Source organism: Anastrepha ludens, chromosome 4 (genome assembly GCF_028408465.1).
Source record: "Anastrepha ludens isolate Willacy chromosome 4, idAnaLude1.1, whole genome shotgun sequence".
Lineage (NCBI taxonomy): Eukaryota > Metazoa > Arthropoda > Insecta > Diptera > Tephritidae > Anastrepha > Anastrepha ludens.
Genome location: NC_071500.1, coordinates 71,708,387 through 71,728,951, shown reverse-complemented (window position 1 = coordinate 71,728,951; position 20,565 = coordinate 71,708,387). Strand labels below are relative to the sequence as shown.

The following is a 20,565-nucleotide window of genomic DNA, read 5'->3' as shown; positions in this document are numbered from 1 at the left end:
TATTAGGCGTCCTACGACCTACATTCACATACGGGTGCGAGGTATGGGTGCTGAAATCCAGCGAAACTGATCAGTAAAATTGCTTTGAAAGAAAGATTCTAAGAAAAATATATGGACCTGTACGACTTGACACATTCGGTAGAAATTCGAGTTAGACACACTTAGAGGTTCAAATGTAATCAAGTACATCAAAGCGCCAAGAATTCAATGATACGGTAACATTCTACGAATAAGCAATGATAGAGCTATAAAAAAGATAGATGGAGAGATGACATTGAACGCGACTTTGGAGCTATGGGCATAGCTGATATCAAACGAAAGGTGACGTGGAGGCGAATTATAACGGAAGCCTGATGATGATGTTGATTATATCTAGGCATCACTTTTGAAAGACCCTTTTTAAAAAGCCTTCATCTGGACAACAATCACAATAGGCGTTTGGTGTACTTACTCGGATAATATGGTTTTAATCTGAGAGCCATTTCAGTTCACCACACTATTTCTGCTTGTACCTTCGAGTGCAGTTCTGTGATGAAAAGGGTTACCATAAAAACTATTATATTTTCCCTTCGAAGTCATAAAACTGTGGATTCTTGATTTATTAAACCATTCATCCTTATAAATAAGGAGAAGCTCGGCCTAAAAATCCGCTAACACTAGAGTGGATCAATATCTCGCAGATGTTCAGATGTAATAAGAAAAAAGTTTCATATGCCAAATATTAATAGCTATCAGACTATTCTATTTTTACTTTATGTATTATTTGTTTGTATGCAGGCCATGCGCGAAATACTTATACATTGCATAAGTTTCAAAGAATATAACTTTTATAACCGTTTTTTTCGCACAGCACTGTAAGCATACAATAACAATGCAATCAATGAATCGTAAAATCACACAACGTAAATTTTAAATTACGCTCAATGAGTGCTTAGCGTGGTGCATTCGAAATTATGAGTTTGCATAATTTCCAGCTTCAAGCTGAGTTTACGCATTTCCTTTTTTTATTCGCTTACTGAGTAAAATCAACAAAAGTTCAACAGAGAAAACACTAAACAATCAACCTTTTCATCGGTCATGCTCTGCAAACAAGAGGTTACAGTTGAACGGGAAATGCTGCATTATGAGCATTTGCCTCGGGCCAAGTGAATGCAATTTTATTTCTTTCATATTTTTACCGTATTGGACTTCCTGTTCAATTGTGAGGTTTTCTTTTTTTTTTTTAATTGCATTTCTTTTGTTTCACAAAAGTGCGCTGAAGAAAATAAAATAATACCTAGGTTATGGTTGTTTAATGAGCCCAAATTTATTGCATATGTGTGCAAATATTAATATATTGTACATATAAAGGGTGGTCCGTCTAGTGGTTTGTTTTTTAATTCAAAAGATTTAACAAATATTTCCATTATTTAAGGAACATCATTTTATTCACGACACTGCCTTGATTGGCTTTGTAGTAGGGGCTTCCCCTATCTCAAGAATGGTGTGTTTGGTATTCGATTTAATGATCCATATCGTAAATGGATTGTTCGCTTAAGATTGGTTCTGGCATAGCGCGGCATCCATCCTGCTGAAATCAAAAATTATTCAAGTTCTTGTCCTCATTTTCGACAAAAAAGCATGCTCAGCCTTGACCGAAATGGTCTGCGTTTTCAAAGAAAAATGGGCCAATGATGCTACCGCTCCAAAATCTGAACCAAACTTTAACTCTTTGAGAATGCATTGGCTTCTCGTCGATCACACGTGGGTTTTTCGATCCGCAGATCGTCTTTGTGCTTCATCAAAAAATACGATTTTGACTCCTTCTCAATAAACGCACTGATTGGGCTGCACAATATTGACTTTGCAAATAAATTCTCAATATTTTCTAATGTTGTTCAAGTGTAAAGTGCGATTTATTTACTTCTTTCTTGACTCTTTGTCGAAATTTACAGCGGGAAAGAGCCCCCACTGTCAAAATAGCATACGATTAAAACAAACAGCATATGGAGCACCCTGTACATGCAAATCTATGTATCATATTATAAAATGTATGGACTTCCATAGGCTTTTGTCATCAATCATTCCATCACATTTTAAGAGGAATATGAAAAATCTGAATGAATAGTCCTAACAATTTTTTCTTAAAGTTCTACATCAATAAAGATAGTAGAATTGAAGCAATTTATTCAAAACGAAATGAATAGTATTCAGAAGATGAACAGAATACTTTCGAAAATAAGTCAAAATTTGGGCCCTATTCTTCTCAATATTCTGCTCAATAAGCACCGTAAAGGAGGTAAAAGGAACATCAGGAAAAAATGTAATATTTTCAAATAGTATTCTTCTAAGGTTTCTTCAAAATGCCGTAATCCTCTAAATAACACGATTCATAAGCTTAGAACAAGGATTAAAAAAATACAGTGGTGTAAGTGCATAAAAACTATATACACAATATCTCGATTTTGTATATGTTTAAATAATTTTCAGTGAAAGAAATCCATTTATGAACTTTAGTGGCTCCAGTTAAGCATCGAGAGTGGTTCCGTGTGCAGAAATCCATAAGAAAGATTTTGACTGTAATCCACGCAGAGGGGCCAGAAACGACTGGTAAACGATTTAAGCAACTCATAGCAAATACGCATTTGGAGACAAGCTAAATTGAGAAAGTAAAACAGGGTGGAGTCAACATGGTCTCAGTGCCTCCCTCTATTAAAATGGACTGGTTCTGGAACTCGCCATTTAAGAAATTAAAAGTTGGGCAACGTCTCTGGTGGATAAATCGCTTTAGATGACGATTAGATTTGGGGTCATTCAACCAGAATGTTTGGTCCTTCAATTTGGTCCATGTACATAATTGTTGTTTTCAGCCGAAACTCCACGCACTGAAACGCAAGAAACTCGACGCACTGCATAAAGTAGAACATCATTGGAACATCCAACATCTACCACAGCGGCTATCTAAAGAAACACAAATCCTGTGTCGGATTTGTGGACGGCGGCCGCCGTAGCAAATACTTAAGCAAAATGTGTGGCACAACCATATATGGTACATGGTAATATACTTCTGCTTCGATACACTCTTAAACGCTTTCAAGGTTTTTAAAGGAGTTCAACATATACAACCTTTTTAGGAACGTTACTTGTGGGTTGAATGGCTTCAATGGATTCGTGGCGCTTTCTTTTTATCGCCAAATGAAGCTTTCGGAATAGATGTAAATTACAGGGTACCGGAAATAGTTGATACTGAGACTTTCGTTCCCTCTATAGTTGGTTCCACGTTTCCGGATGTATTCTGACTTCAACTTCTCAAAATTTTATGAGGAATGTTTCATGTTGTCATGGAATCAGAAACAAAAAATAATGCACCTTTTGTTATAACCTCACAACTCTTCACCGACCACATATTGGAGCCCGCGTCACACAGATCTTCATTTAAACTTACAAAGACTTAGAGGCTTGAGGAACCCACATTCAAATCTATTTCAATGATTTTCAAACCAGTTCCTTACTATGATTTTTTTACTCAAGTTTAGAATTTCTTCGATGTTTTCTAAGGTACTTCATTTTGTGTGGAGGGCCTGGCAATCGTATTTGGTGCGTTTTGATAAAAGATTTACCAATTTTAACGTAAATCTCAACCAAATTTAGCGGGAATACTTACTTAATACTTTATCTTGGCGATTATTTCTTACAAGATTTGGGAAATTTGCAAAATGTCTCACTGGAGGGACTAGTTGTACTCGTATACATACATATGTAATTGGCGCTTGCACCCTTTTTTTGTGTTTGGTCGAGCTCAGGGCCGTAGGGAGCATATCAACTTCTGCGAAGAGCCTCATTTCTGGTTAAGTGGCTCCGTAAACAACCAAAATTGCCGTATTCGGAGCGATAAAAATGTACGGAGAGTTCCACAGCTACCTCTACATATACTGCGAAACAGTTACTGGATTTTAAGCTGGCGTATTATTGAAAATTTAACATCACATTTTCATTATTTATATATCGAATTAAAGAAATAAACTTTCAAAAGATGATGGCATACTTTTTTGCTTTCGTTTTCTTTTGGAATAGAAGGTGTGCATACAACACATACATACATATAGTATATGTTCGTAACCCATAAATTTCTCAAGTTTACAAGAAACAGTAACAAGCAAAAATTCATTGAGTGAATGAGTAATGAGTAATTGCACCAGCATTGAACAACTTGTAAGTTGTAGCAAAAGAAAAACAGAAACCCCTGGTCGAAGAGTAAATAAAAAGGGAAACAATAAACTAAATCCACCACAAAAGTTCAAACCACTTTCTGTCTTCACACTTTTTTCCAGCCAAACATTTACGAGTATTTTTCAACTCTGGGCCTATCGCTTCTCATCATTATCGCTAAGTGTTGTTGATGAAGAAGTTGCCACAAATTACATATGTATGTACATAAAATTATGTATTGTAAGAGTATTTCAATTGACAAACAACAGTGCCTCCAAATGCTCCCTCTGCACATGTCTAGCCAAATGTCTCCAAAAAGGCGACTGTAGCAAACAAAAGGTGGAGCATTCGTAGTTTGGAATTTGTAAACAACTCAAGTATTTTTTTGTCTGGTTTCTCATCTTTACCCCCTCTCCACCCGCTCTGCGTGTGTCACGGCAACATGATCTGCCAACTAAGTGGCATTATTCAATCAGCACATTTTTTTGTTTTGTCTACACATTGTCAGTTGCTGCTGCTGAAGCGGTGTTCATGACATTCAAATGCAACAACATACATACATACACATGTTTATGTATGCAAGTAGGAAGCTCTGCCTGATACGTGCTTGCTTACCCACCATATCTTCTGCATCTGATATTTTTGGAATATTTTGTTTCAGATTTCTTTTAAGTAGGCGCTCCATACTGATGAGTTAATCGTGTAATCTCTTGTTTCAATACTTCTTTTTTCAGTTATAATGCATGCAACTTACCTGGAAAGAGAGAAAGTAAGGAAAATTCAAATTAAATGCCATTCAAAATTTCTTTGTAAATCTTAACAATAATCAACACACATACAGACATACACACATGTGGACATATTTAATATCTTAGACGAATGCCATAGGGGAGGCGTTCGAGAAAGATGAATATGAGTTCTTGAGATAAGTCAACGTGACGTCTTAAGCACATGAGTAAGACTTGACACTAATCAGATAATTTCATATACATAAATCATATTTGTAATAGAAGAAAGTGTAAAGAGTGCTCTTAAAATGTAAAAATGTCCGATTCCATTAATTGAAAGTTCAGTTTTCGAATTGTTTCAGTTACAAATTGTGGCATTTTTAGAATAATTTTCCCCACACAAACATATCTCAATTTTAGTGAATTTAAGTCTTGTTAGAATAGAAAATAAATAATTGGTGCGTATAATTCTGTTAGGTTTTTGGCAGAGCTCCTCCTATTTGTGGTGTGTATCTTGACCTACTGTTTTAGCCGACTCCGAACGGCAAAAGGCTTATATGAAGAGAGTTTTTTACATAAAAAAAAACAGCAGCCATAGCCGAGTATATTTGCGCATGACTAGCTTTCGGTGGATCCTTCTTCAAAACCCACTGTGTTACCACAAAGTATCATATTAGAATTCTTCGCCTTTTAAACTTTTTTCTTAGTAATGGTAGAGAATCCAATGCATCTGCCGTGAGGAATGAGGTGCAACGCAGTAGACTCTATGGAGAACCGGCTGGCACGCCCGCTTAAAACCACTCACCTAACACTCCTTTGGATCCAATCCGTCAAAACAGCGTGTTTGCTGGGCCTACTGTTAGATGAAAATGACACCGCACTGACAGGACTTGGGGAACTGTTACAACAGTAATAACCACAAGCCAGTGCATCCTACGAGTTTTACTGTTTGGTGTAGTTTTTGGAAACTACAATAGACAATATTGGCTGTATTTTTACATGGAAAATTAAACGGCTACAGATTTATGGTCAATGTAGAACAAAAAATTTAAATATGGGTTTAGGCCTGAAAAACCAATTTTTCATATTTCTTGGTGCATTTTTTCCAGAGTCACCATAAATACTCTTTTATAATGAAATACTAGTAACAATGACCTTTGACCTATGGTAAAATCTTGACTATTTATTTTTATAAAAATATAATTCATACTACGACAGAAACCATACAACTTGAAGCTGGAAGTGTTGTACTTTATTATTTAAAAATATTTATTAAACTTTTCGGTCAGAATTTTTAGAGAAATTCTGTGTATGCAAGTTGGTACCGATTCAATTTTGCTAGTTTGAAGTGGGTCAAAATTCGTGTTGATTTTTGAAGATTTTTTTGAAGGTGTTATGCTTTGCTTCTATATAAAGAATGCTCGAAATTTTTTACACTTCATTATACTAGAATACAATGATCTATAAAACTGCATGCTCGAAATTGTTCTAACAATTTTTACTTAAAAGTTTGAAATGTTCAAGAAAATTTGTTGCATTTTTTTAAATTTTGTACAAACTTATCAACTTCGAGTTATATGTTTTTTTATCGTAGTATAAAGAGTCGGCCGCCGTAGCCGAATGGGTTGGTGCGTGATTACCATTCGGAATTCACAGAGAAAACGTAAGCTCGAATCTCGGTGAAACACCAAAATTAACAAAAAAGTTTCTCTAATAGCGATCGCCACTCGGCAGGCAATGGCAAACCTCCGAGTGTATTTCTGCCATGAAAAAGCTCCTCATAAAAATATCTGCCGTTCGGAGTCGGCTTGAAACTGTAGGTCCCTCCATTTGTGGAACAACATCAAGACGCACACCACAAATAGTAGAAGGAGCTCGGCCAAACACCCAAAAAGGGTGTACGCGCCAATTATATATATATATATACATTATATAAAGAGTTATATTAAAAAAAAAGAAATGAAACTTTGTAATATGCCGCCCATCTATTATTCTGAACACATATTTTAGGATGGCACAGAAAATACAATTTTTCTTTTTTGATGCAATCCCCTACATTTTTTCTGTAGCCCAAACAAATTACACCTACTTAATTTTTTTTTTTTGTATTCAATTATTTGTTAATTTGAACACTTAGAAAATTATCTAAGTATTCCCATGGAGTAATGCACTTTCCCATTAATTTGGTATAAAACGCTTATAATAAGTACAGATGAACATTACTTAATCTCTTCTTTTAATTTCCCTTCACAAACGGCCCAAAAAATAATACCCTACTTGTTAAACAAAAAAAATAATAATTTAAACTGTTTTTGATAGGCATCAAAAAAAAAATTGTTGGGCTATCCTAGAGTATTTACATACAAGGTGGCGCAAAATGATTCATTAATATTGTTATTGAATAAATTTTTTAAAACTTTATTTGGCTTGTCTGATTGAATACTGTAGCTGTCTAGCCCACAAGTGTCAAAAATAATTGGGGGAATAAAGGTGTATATTTGCAAAAATTATAAGTCTTCCTATAAGGTGACTAATTTTGCGTCACCTTGTATAATATAGTATGCATGTAAAGGGTTTTCCAATAAGAGGTGTAATTCTTATATTCAAAGAAAAATGATATTTTTTAATATGTTGTTTATTTCATTATAAAGAGGAAGGAATGTCGTTAATAGTGGAAAATAAGATCAGGCAAATGACCACGAAGACTACGCTTACAGGACAATATCCTTTTCATGAAATTTTTCATAATCGAATTGCAAAGTGGCTGCCCTATGTCCAAATTCCATCTTTGAGGTCTTGAATCGACCCTGTGCTGTTGGCGTAGACCTTCTCTTTCACGTGGCCTTTAAGAAAAAAGTGACAAAGTGTGAAATCACAAGATCTCGCTGGCCAATTGAGATAAACCGGTCCGGAAATTTTTCCCATAAAAGATCAATGGTTTTGTTGCTTTTGTGGCACGTATCACCGCCTTGTTGAAAATAAACGTTGTCCAGATCGATACCATCCACTTCCGATCATAAAAAACCGTTAATCATCTCTCGATAGCGATAGATAACACCTGTTATTGGAAAACCCTTTATAAGTGTATGAATTTGTTCAAGAGCCAATTTCAACCAATCGGTGTATGTAAATAAATTTATACATATGTATGTGTGCACAAAGCGCTTTTTATATTTATCTATATGTATATAGGTATATTTATAAATTTAAATATTTTTGTCACACGTTTTGTTTGAAATGACTTTCGAATTAATGTATAATATTTGGTTTTCGTTGCAAGGTTTCAAGGAGCCCGACCATTCCATTTTACTTGCGTTCTACTATAAGAATTTTCCAATTTTTTTTGCTTGTACATTTGCGCGCTATTTTTATTGTACTTTGGTAAAATATGTTTGAAAAACGCTAATTTTGTTTCCTGAATAAAACATTTGGTATTCTAAAATAATTCGACAAATAATCACGTTTTTATGCATGCCTTTTTTTGTTTTTACTCTTTGGTATTTGGTGCAAGGTAAGCAATTATTCACACTTGCTCGTATTTTATTGCTATTTTCGAATGCCAATTGCTAATATGTGGCCAGACTTTCATTTTTTCACACGCCTTTAGACTAGATAATTAGTTTCTACATAAATAAACTGTACTCATATATATATACACACCCTTATTGGGTGTTTGGCCGAGCTTCTCCTCCTATTTGTGGTGTGCGTCTTGATGGTGTTCCATAAATGGTGGGACCTACAGTCTCAAGCCGAATCCGAACGGCAGATATTTTTTATGAGGAGCTTTTTCATGGCAGAAATACACTCCGAGGTTTGCCATTGCCTGCCTCATACGTACATATATATATATGTATGAGTATACATATATTAGAAATGGGGATCTATTTATATATTTATTTATTGGCCATTGAATAACATAGATTTTCTATGTGATACTTTAAGCGATGATTGTTTGTTATTTTTCATCAGTTTAGCACTTCTGCATGTTTTAATTTCTGTCTGGCCGACGAAGATGCACGAGCTCTGCCACTACCACACTCACTTTCTGTTGATCAATTCTGGGCGCTTCAATTGAATTGCTTGTTTCAATCTCATTAATTCTTGGCAAGGCGTCACCTCCAATCCCGCCAAGCTACTCTCCATGTGCTGGGAACACGTAGGAGGTTTTATATACGTATATTGATACTACGATGTTTGCCATTGCTAAAATAATTTTACAAATTTTATGAGGCAATCATTAGTTCATCTAAACTTATTTCACTTTCGTGTGCCCATTTGTACAAAAGCAGTTTTCACTTACGGGCTTTAGTACCAGCTACAAACCAATCGAGATAATTACTTTATACAAAGCCGAAAACCGAAAACATTTAACATTAAATACTTAAAAATATAAGCACCCATGCAACAATAAAAACATTACATATTGGACAGTTTTGAGTATTTATTTATTTTTGATCTAGGAAAGTGTAATATACAAGACGCGTCTAGATGTTATTTTAAAACAAAATACAATTCAGATTCATGTTTCACTTGTATTCAAAATACGGCTTTTAACAATTATATGTGAAAAATAACATCATTTAAATGTTCACAATGACCACGACTACGGGTAAAGTTCGCCAAACAGTCGATTCAAGAATGCCTAATTGTTGCGAACGTCAAGATATCGATGCTCAAGGTTTTTCAACAACACTTTGCGGTGCAGCAGCAATATTCTCAACAGAACGTCCAGGTTTTGGTCTGCTAGCCCTTTTTCTAAGTGTCGAAGATAGAGTAAAAAGAGCGGCAATAGCGCTGAGCTCTTGTAAAAAGTTAATTGGATTAAGTTGGGGCGTTTCCTCCTCTACCGAATACAGACTTTACACAGCGATAGTAAGACCAATTCTAACATACGGTCTACTAGTATGGTGACCGGCTTTAGATGAGAAATATACCTAAAGGACCATGGAACATGTACAAAGAATGGCCAATCTTTGCATCTGCGGGGACCTCAGATGTAATTTACAGAGGCACTAAACAGTATGCACAACTTATTACCAGTATAGCAATCCGGCAAGCAAACAGCTGCCAACCCAGCTCTCAGATTAAGAGAAATCGATCTACTCAGAACGAACCGAAGAGGGCACTTGTCAATTTTAGAAAAAAACTCCTGCATTCCTGGTACAATGAATTTCTGTGAGGCCTAGGATATTAACGTTAATAAATCCTTCTAAATGGGATAACGGACTTATTATTAAGGAAAATTACATAAACATTTATACAGATGGCTGAAAATTAGATCACAAAGTAGCCGGAATGGTACCTTGATAAAAATGAGAGTATTATCCACAAATGAAGTCTTCATTTACTCAGTCAGTCAAGCAGGGATAAAAGTGCTTGATCCAAAATGGACTCGTAAAAAAGAGTCATAGAATGCTTTAAACTTTTAAATGACGAGTCTCAATACTATAAAGTACTCCTTATTTGGGTGTCAGACCACAGGAATATAGCAGACAACTGCAGGGCAGATGGACTTGCTCGAATCGGTACAACTATTGATATTCAAGTGGATAAGGCCCTGATACCTATGCCTATAGCCACTTGTAAACTACTTGTAGAAAGGGAAAACGTACAATCAAATACAATTTGGCAAAACCTCACAACATGCGAACTAAGCAGACAGACATGGCTGAAATGTAACAGCGGTCGACCAAAAGCCTTGTTAAAATTTAACAGAGAAGTTATAAGAAACATGATAGGGGTATTAACTGGTCAGTGTTTAATAGGTAGCCACGGCAGAAGGGTAGGACTTCCATACTATGATTTTTGTAGGAACTGTTTTATCGCAGAAGAAGAGGAAACAATCAGACACCTCCTATGAGAGTGTAAAGACTTACCAGAAGGAAGCTTCGCACTTTTGGTTTTGCATTCTTAAAAGGTGTAGATTATAGGGCATCTAAAAGCAACAAAGCTTTGCTCGTTTATAAAAGCTACAGAAGAATAAGTTCTAGTGGTATCACAAGGGATATACTACAGAACTATATGTGTCATTGCAACAGCCACCCTACCTACTACCCTATGTACCTACTTAACATCTAGGTACCACTTTTCAAAGCCCCTTTACTACAACAAAAGCTGTATAACTCTAAGTTTCAAACTTTAGGTATAAAATAATCAGAATTTATATAAAAACTTTGAATTTGTAGTTTTACAGTATATTTAATTTTGTTACAATACAATAAAGTGCAAAATGGAACTGGCTCAAAAATCGCCTTCATTCTTAACAATGTTCGCGGGCTTGTCTATTTTCTCCATCTAAAAAAATTTCGAGCGTTCGTTATATCGAAGGAAATAAACAACGACGTCAACAAAAAAATTATCAAAACACAAAAATTAACACGAATTTCCAGCCACTTTAAATTGGTACTTTTCTGGGATGCTTAGAAATTGTTTAAAAATTCGAACTAAAAAGTTGGAAATTTTAAAGAAAATTTGTCGAACTTTTTAAATTTTGTGCAAGGTTTGGAACTTTGACTTACATACATACGTACGAGTATATGGGTTTTGTTTTAGTATGAACTATATTTTTATAAAAAAAAAAATTAAAAAGTTAAATGAAAAATAAATAAACAATCAGAACTTCGCAATATGTTGAGCTGCTATTATTGTGAACAGAGGATGTACATAAGCATGCGATAGATCATTTTTAACAGCTGCGCACATCTGTTGATTAAAATAAAATAAAATTAATTTTTTTATACAAAAGTTTTATACGAACTTGTGCTGACTTTGTGATTTAGTTTAGTAGTTTACTTCATAGCACTTATGTTTTTCTTGTTGGTGTTTTTATTCAAATCAATTTTTCGTTTTTATTTCATAGCCACCTGACATTTCAAATTGATTTTGCAATTTCTTTAATTTCCTTAGCACCTGCACATTTCCTATGGCTCGCAAGGCTTTACGCGTTTCCTGATTTTTTAATTTTTTTTAACAAAACTCACTCGTAAAAATAGCTTTCGTTATACTGAGTGCTAATCATTTAATTGAACAAATTTAATTTGTGGGTAGAGTGCACACAGTGTGGAAATATTGAAACTAATAGAAAGTCTTCCGAAACTAAATGGTCAGGCTGCTTAGCTTAGCTTATTTCATTCTGTAGTGGTTTGAATCGATACAGGTATAGAGAGATATAATCGACTAACCTATATAGTGCGTCTGTTTATCTGTTGTTTTATGCGATATACATATATGACATACATATCTCGCAATACTCGGTACTCTAGAATCTAGATGATAGGTATTGCAAATCGATAAAAAATAAGGAAATAATAATGGCTTGCTTCCGGAGTTAGCAGAGGGATTCAGAAGAATATAAAATACAAAGAATGGCAACAGTTTACTTCTTAAGCGCGGTGTGCTTCTTAATTGGATTTTTAGTGGTAGCAGGTTCCAAAGACGGACAGCAAGGCCAAAAAACTGACGTTGTGTTAATAGGCAACTGTAGTTCATACTAAGTAAGTTAAGAGATCGAGACGATTTAGCACATTGAAGTCGCTCTATAATGTGTTTGGGCTCCTGAAAAGTATTGACTTTGTGGAAAGACGTTAAGCATTTTAACTTTAGCAAGCCATTAAATCGTATGGAAAATACTAGTTTAAAAAAGCGGATATGTGCACGTGGCGTTTTATACAATAAACGTATCCCGCAATATTGTTGTAAAGGACTTTAAGCCTGCTACGCCATAGACTATCACAATCAGCATACAGTTCACAACCATAAAGTAACGTTGGTAGTAATCCACAGACTTTGCCTATTGCGCTATAGATGTGGCTATTTGTAGTCCGATTTTTATTAAAAGTTATTCCTAGGTTCTTTGCAGCATCCACAAATTTTATAATAGAATTGTTCAGTTTCAATGTCGTTTTGTAAATAACGATGCGCTGTAATTTGCTTGGATTTAAGAGCAAACCATTATCGCAGACCCACTTGTTAATATTCTCTAAGTCAGTGTTCAGAGTAATAATAAATATAAATAATAATAAATAAACTAACGTACAATTGTACATCATCGACATAAACATGAATGTTACAATATTTTAGTACGTATGGGAGATCATTGGCGCATCTTAAAATCAAAGTCTGTGGTAAATCAGTGCCTCATAAATAAATTTATTCAAAATAAGTCAAATGGATGGTTTCGGAAAATGAGAGATACCTTCTGCTCAAATATGAACGAGACGTTATCAATAAAACGGTCCGCGGATGACATATGGCAAAAATAAATTTTTTGTTTTTTGGTAGGACTGTTATAAGCTTACATGGCAAATTTCAGCGTGATATGTCACATAGTTTGTTTTCTGTGCTACTGTAAACAAGTCAAGCTCAAAAAACAAGTCAAAAAACAAAAAATTTATATTTGCCATATGTCATCCGCGGACCGTTTTATTGATAACGTCTCGTTCATATTTGAGCTACCTTCTGCATACTTTTATTATTTACTAGTCGGTCGACATAAGACAAGTCTCTCTAACTGCAGGTGTTTCTGTAGGGTGTTCCATCTACATTTGATATACGAGAACTTTCAATGACGTTAACAGTTGTTGCTCAACTTGCTTCTTTTATAGAGTTTTATAAACATTTATGCAGTATTTATTACAGTACATGCAGTGCAATTTTAACCATGGGGCGGTCAACAGCCGCAGAACGCGTAGAAATCGTTAATTTTTTTTTTTTTTTTTAAAAAGCTATTCGCGTATCTTAACTCAGCGTGCCTACATTTCATTGTCAGCTCTGCAGCATAGGAAATCTTCGAAACGTGCATAAACAATCTTTACGTGAGTTAAAGTCACTGTTTGGTGTTATGTGTGCGCTACGAACATTATCGGGCCATTCTTTTTCGAGAAAGACGAAGGTCGTACCGTAAGTCAATGGTGGATGGCCGATATCGATCTATGATCTCTGAAGTTTTGCAGCCAGCACGATTGCGCATTAGACCATTAGGTGTGGCAGACGATGAATTTGCTCAATACAATACTTCCTCGGTGGTTCATATCCAAACACAGCGAATTCGACTGGCTTCCTCGCTGACTTTTTACTATGAGGCAACGTAAAATAAAAGGTGTACACTAATTATTTATTATTTTTATAAATGGCATTAGCAACTGGCTTCCGCTTTCAAATTAATTGCTTTAAGTCGATAATTTGAAAGTTTTTTTATTGGCAAGATCGCAGAAGACGCAGAAAAACTTCAGTGTGATCTGAATAATCTCTATTTATGGTGCTGAGGTGACAGTGCTTGAGCAGATATAAATCCGGATCGTTCCGGTAACGTAGAATTGACTGGGAACGTAGCCGAAGAAGTTGCGACCGTAGCCGAAGCAAGTTCGAAAGCTCGGGCCCAAAACAGGTTTTCCCAATAACGGTCGCTCCTTGGCAGGCAATGGGAGGAAAAATCCTCATAAAAACCATCCACCAATCGGAGTGGTTCGAAAACAATTATAATCAATAAATAGATGATTAGAAAATAGAAATTGCTTGGATGGTAATTTGTCACTGAAGTTGATATTTAGTATACATACATATAAAAAGCATCCCGGATTGTTTATGTTTATGAGCAATCACTAAAAAAAATAATTTTTTCAATAAGCGCTTACAAAGTTTTAAGAACTAAACTTATTGCTTATAAGCAACGAAGTGCAAACTCGCTTTTGCCGCTACTTGGTTTAGTTTTCTTCTTCTTAATCTGAACATAGAGGGGTTTTCGAAAGTAACGCCTAGATGGCAGTAGTGAATAATTCCTTTGACATTTGTGAGTAGACAGGTGCATAATTTTAGTCGTTAGAACAACGCGTTTAAATTACTGAAACTTTTTAAGAAAATGACCGATCTTTAAGAATAATATTACAATATATATCACGAAATGCATGATATTTTTTGGGGGAATAATTGTCCGAATGAGTCGACAATACGAAGGTTGGTGAACAAATCTCAAGAAACTGGTTCCGAAGGATAAAAAAGGACTGACAGACCAAAAATGGTGCATTCTGTTGAGAATATTGCTGCTGTAGCGCAAAGTGTTGCTGAACAACCTTCAACATCGATACCTCGACGTTCTTGACATTTAATTAACTTAAAAATTGAAGTTAACAGATCATTATCAACGCAGAAATTCCATCAACAGTGATTAAGCTCATTTGCTAACAAACATAATTGCCGCCTCTGGGGAGAAGAAAACGCTCGAGTAATTTCAGAAAAATTATTACATTCACTAAAATGGACTATTTGGTGTAGTTTTTAGGCTGGTGGAATAATTGGACCGTTCTTCTTTGAAGATGAAAATGAAAGAGCTGTTACTGTTAATGGACATTGCTATAGATAACTGCTTGGCGATTTATTGTGGCCTTAAATTGAAGGCATAGACATTTTTTTCAACAGGATGGAGCCACAAGTCACACATCACGGCATTGCATTATTGCGATCTAAGTTTCCCGTTCAATTAATTTGACGTAATGGTGATATCAACTGGTCATCTAGATCATGCGATCTAACTCCTCTAGACTACATTTTGTGGGGTTTTTTTGAAAATAAAGTCTATGTGAATAGCACAACAAAAATTTCGTAGCTGAAACACAACATTCGGATTCATATTACTGAACTCAATGCAATACTGTGGCGATAATGTGTGAGTGGATCTCGAAAAATTTTAATTCTCGTATGAGAGCCTGTGGATGAGTTCATAGTAGACATTTAAAATATGTTGTTTTTCACATATACATATGTTTGTTATGAGTGGTATTTTTAATAAAAGCAGTGAAACCAGAAAGAATCTAAATTTTTACATATTTTATTTTAAAACAACTTCTAGCCGAGTTTTCTGGAAGACCCTTTTTTAAGTTGACAACATTTATCTTCACTGCTATTGCTGATCAATTTCCAAAAGTAGTGATTCAACTATTTATATTTTTTACACGTACATTCTTAAACATATTCTTTTTTATTGCAAAACACTTCTAATTTACTAACGCGCTAATAATTTCAAAGATAAGCTAACCTTTTGAGGTATTTTAATACTATTTTTCATTGTTGTCCTTACTATTAGTCGTCTAAATAATACTCCAAAACAGGTCAAATGTTTTTGATTTTATTATTATTATTGGTGTACCAAATAGGCTCCAAAAACAAATAATTAATATTTTTTAATCAAAGAAGAAAAAACGCGAATTGAAGGATTACGAGAATTCGAATTGCTCGAGATCTATGAGCATCTGCCACACAAGAAAGAAAAATCGCCATAAGCGTAAAGCAATCACCCAAAATAAAACGCGAACTGAAAAGAACACATGTAAACGAACAAAAACAACAAAAAGAATACACAAATCAATAACGACAACATCTAATTCCATCACACTTATAATAATGACCATTCTACAATTCTTGAAGTGATTAGGCTGATTGCATATAAAGAATGGGGTGAGTCGTAGAAAATGAATGACGGCAGATGAAACAAAAATGAATTGTAAGTCAGAGAATACCAACAATTACCACAACTAAATGAACAAATAATAGCTGGCATTAAATACGCATCGATGAGTAGAAGTGTATCAATAAATGGACCCCGAATGATTGCCATTATTTGCCATTCGAGCGCAAAACAAGCGCCAGAATCAGAGTCAGAAAATAATAGCAAACTCAGCTAAAAATAATCTAAAACACTTGGCAGATAAAGGGGCAAACATTTTTGTACGCATACTTGCTTAACAAAAAACAGAAAAGAAGTACGAGAATTAGAAAGAAACTTGATGTGTAAAAGAACCCACAACAGTTGGGGAAGACATGAGCAGATAGCAGCGCACTATGGGCTGGCATCAAGAAAGGTGGCCAAAAGTCGGTTTTGGAACTGGGACCAATGGAGTATATTTTTGATATCTATACACTTTAGAGCAGCTATGAGCAAAATTTCAGAGAATTTCGTTTAGTAGTTTTGCCATTAAAGGGCGATAACCATTCATACTTCGGCTTTTTTTGCACTTGGTCATATAGTTAAAAACAGTGCGAAATTCGAATATCGCTCAAAATATTTTTGGTAAATTTTACGTTTTTGTATTCAGTTAGAATATTCCAACACAGATTATACTGAAAAAGCTTTGAAATAAAGGAACTTGACGAAAAAAAATTAATTTTATTCTTAAAATGTTGTTTTTTACCAAAAAGTTTTAGCCGTCGAATGCTGGCAACTTTTGGCACTCCATGATATTAACAAAATTTCAATATGAAAATATTCTTTGAAGTATCTATTATTACCTATTAATGCGCAAATGTGCGCTTTTTAGTATTTTCAGAGATAACGGTAAAAACGTATGTGCGCTCTGAACAGCTTTTGTACTGTGTCTATGTTCAAATGCCCATAACGTTTTACTGAATTGACAGATTTGAGTCATTTTTGATATATTAAAAATATTTTTAAAAAATCGTTACACAGCCAATAGAAATGTTTTTTTTGTTTACATTACAAAAGTAACAAAGTAGCCATGATAAATTAAAAAAATCGTTGGGAGAACGTAATTCTGATTGGGGGAAGGTTTTTTTAAATGTCTAGAATTTTGCTTCTAACAACATAGTAGGCATTAAATCAAAAATAAATTTCAGAAAATTCGAAACTTAGTTGGTCGGCTCATTGTTAAATGCAATTTAATCAAAGCTGTTTCATTATAATGGCGACATTCACGAAGAAGGAAATTTTAGATGCCAATGATGCTGAAAAAGGAAGCGGTGTAAAATATATTTTAAATAAATTACTAATTGAAGAAAATAAGGTACATTCTGAGGATCTTAAGCGTTTAGTTAAGATGGTTGCGTCTCTTATTTCTAAAAGAAAGGTTAAATACAAAAAAACCAAAAAAAATAATAAATCATTTACAGAGAAAAATGTCGAATGGATTAATTCACAGTTTCTCATTCCAGAATTAAGAATAAAGTCTAGTTCCGATTCTTCTTCCTTGAAACGTGGTCGCCCATGTGTTGAATTTGAAAAAATGTCAGATCGATCGAAGCGGCGGGCAATTGCAAAAATAAGCCAGCAATGTGAAAACGATCCTCTAAAAATATTATTGGCGGCACGACAAGCTGCAATAAAGTCTCAGGAGTGCGAATTAAGTTCGGTTTTGAAGAAAATCATAGAAAACCCAGAGTATTGCGTGAAAATAAAGCAATCCAGTAAAGCCACGCTTTCACTTATTGTGAAATCTCCTGAAGAAGCTCTGGCTTTTTTGATCGATAATGGGCTTTCAAAATCAGTTTATACAAATATAAGGTTAGCAACAAAATTAAGCGGAGCTGATGTTTGGCCTCCTTACGATCGATTAAAGGAAGCTAAAGAGCAATGTAGACCTCTAAAAGAATTCATTCAAATAAATGAGAATGAAGCTAAGTGCGATCTTCAAGCGCTTTTAAATCATACTGCCAGAAGAATTGCCGAGTTGCAGCAAGAAGTAGTACTTTTATATGCACAGAAGTCTAATTTTTGCGACATTGAAGCTGTTTTTATTTTTTCTTGGGGGTTTGATGGAACCAGTGGATTTCCATCATTCAAACAACCTTATTCTGAATCAAGTGTAGAAAAAGTTGATACAAATTTACTTGCTTGTACATGCATTCCTTTAAGATTAGTAACGTCAAATGGGACCATTTTGTGGAACAACGCTATTTCTCAATCTGAAAAATTTTGTCGCCCAATTTCACTTAAATGGATAAAAGAAACTACTGAAATTATTAAATCACAAAAGCAAATAATGGACGAACAAATTAATAAGCTCGAGTGCTTGGAAATTGAGGTACAACATTTTCGTATACGTTTACATTTTTCTTTGCATATGACTCTAATAGATGGTAAAGTTTTAAATGCACTTACTGACACAACATCATCACAGTCATGTCCAATTTGCCACGCGACACCAAAACAATTCAATGATCTTTCCAATATTGCGACAGATGTTTTCTTACCAATTACTGGCTCCCTGCAGCATGGCATAAGTCCATTGCACGCTTGGATTAAAATTTTGGAATGCTGTTTAAATATTTCATACAGGAAAAATATAAGAAAGTGGAGAGTCTCAAACGAAGTTGATAAAAAAGAATATTCGCGCAGAAAAGCAGAAATACAAGATATTTTGTGGAAGAAATTGGGATTGAAAGTGGACATGCCCAAGGATAGAGGTTGCGGAAACAGTAATGATGGCAATTCAGCTCGTCGGGCTTTTCAAAATTCAGAAGTCTTTGCAAATTGTTTAGAGTTGAATACAGAATTAGTAACCAACTTTTCAATAATATTAATGGCTTTATCCTGCCATCTGCCGATAGATCCTAATAAATTCAATATACTGTGCCATCAGACTGCAAGAATTTATGTTGCGAACTACAATTGGTATTTTATGCCTGCGACGGTTCATAAAATATTAATTCACGGCTCTGCGATTATAGAAAATAGTATTTTACCTGTAGGAATGTTTGCAGAAGAAGCTTCTGAAGCCCGCAATAAAAATTATAAGTGTTACCGTGAGCGGCACAGTCGGAAATGTAGTCGAGAAGCTACAATGCAAGATATGTTCTTGCGTTCTATGGATTCCTCAGATCCACTAATAGCGTCTCATAGCTTGAGTTCACGACTACAAAAACGAAAAAAATTGCCTCTTCCATCTGCAGTAATTGCATTACTCGCATTACCAGAGGTTCCGCAAAGTGAAGAGTAACGGCCACTCCTCAAAAGAGATAAAAAAAAAGTAAATCATAAAAAAAATATAAAAATATAAAAAAATTAAAAAAAAAAAATCTTAAAAAAGCAAAAAAAAATATTTTCAGTTGAAATCAATTTTATTTTCCTAAAATATCTTTAATTTTCAAATTAAGAAAAATATAAAATAAAAAAATCTTAAAAAAAAATCGTTTTAATAAAAAAAAACCAAAAAACCGTAAAAAAAAATTTAAAAAATAAAGAAAAAATAAAAAAAAAATAAAAAAAAAATTTAAAAAAATAAAAAAAAAATAAAAGTGGAGTCTTCTAAACCTGTAACCTCCTCGTGGTAGGCTCTGGAAACTGCAAATGTTCACCAAACTTTGCAGGCTAATAACAGGCTTATGAAAGTGCTGGAATTTTCAACTTAGGCGCTTGGTATAAAGATTTTTCAAATTCTGAGTCCAGATTCGAAATCAGCGACCTCGAAAACCCCTTTATGCAAATATTTGTATAAAAAATTGATTTTTTTTAATTTCGGCCGCCATATTGGATCCGCCATATTGAATTTTTAAATTCTGAGTCCAGATTCGAAATCAGCGACCTCGAAAACCCCTGTATGCAAATATTTGTATAAAAAAATTGATTTTTTAAAATTTCGGTCGCCATATTGGATCCGCCATATTGAATTTTTAAATCCTGAGTCCAGATTCGAAATCAGCGACCTCGAAAACCCATGTATGCAAATATTTGTATAAAAATATGGATTTTTTAAATTTTCGGTCGCCATATTGGATCCGCCATATTGAATTTCTAAAATCTGATTTCAGATTCGACATCAGCGACCCCAAAAACATTTATATACCAAGTTTCACGAAAAAATGTTTTGATTTCGATTTATGGCCGCTTTTCCTTGATGCCAGCCCATAGTGCAGCGTGCGCAAA

At 34.6% G+C, this 20,565-nt stretch overlaps 2 protein-coding genes across 2 annotated transcripts in view; both read right to left on the bottom strand.

The window, feature by feature from the left end:
* Positions 1–4,836, bottom strand: part of LOC128859758 (uncharacterized) — a 114,471-nt gene extending 109,635 nt beyond the window's left edge. The window contains exon 1 of the mRNA XM_054096816.1: positions 4,808–4,836. Within this exon, the coding sequence (XP_053952791.1) occupies positions 4,808–4,821 (14 nt within the window). The 5' untranslated portion in view covers positions 4,822–4,836. The remainder of the gene's footprint in view (positions 1–4,807) is intronic.
* Positions 4,837–4,923: 87 nt separating this feature from the next.
* LOC128859759 (uncharacterized) overlaps positions 4,924–20,565 on the bottom strand; it is a 54,827-nt gene continuing 39,185 nt past the window's right edge. Inside the window, exon 2 of the mRNA XM_054096819.1 lies at positions 4,924–4,942. Coding sequence (XP_053952794.1) covers positions 4,939–4,942 — 4 coding nt within the window. The 3' untranslated portion in view covers positions 4,924–4,938. The remainder of the gene's footprint in view (positions 4,943–20,565) is intronic.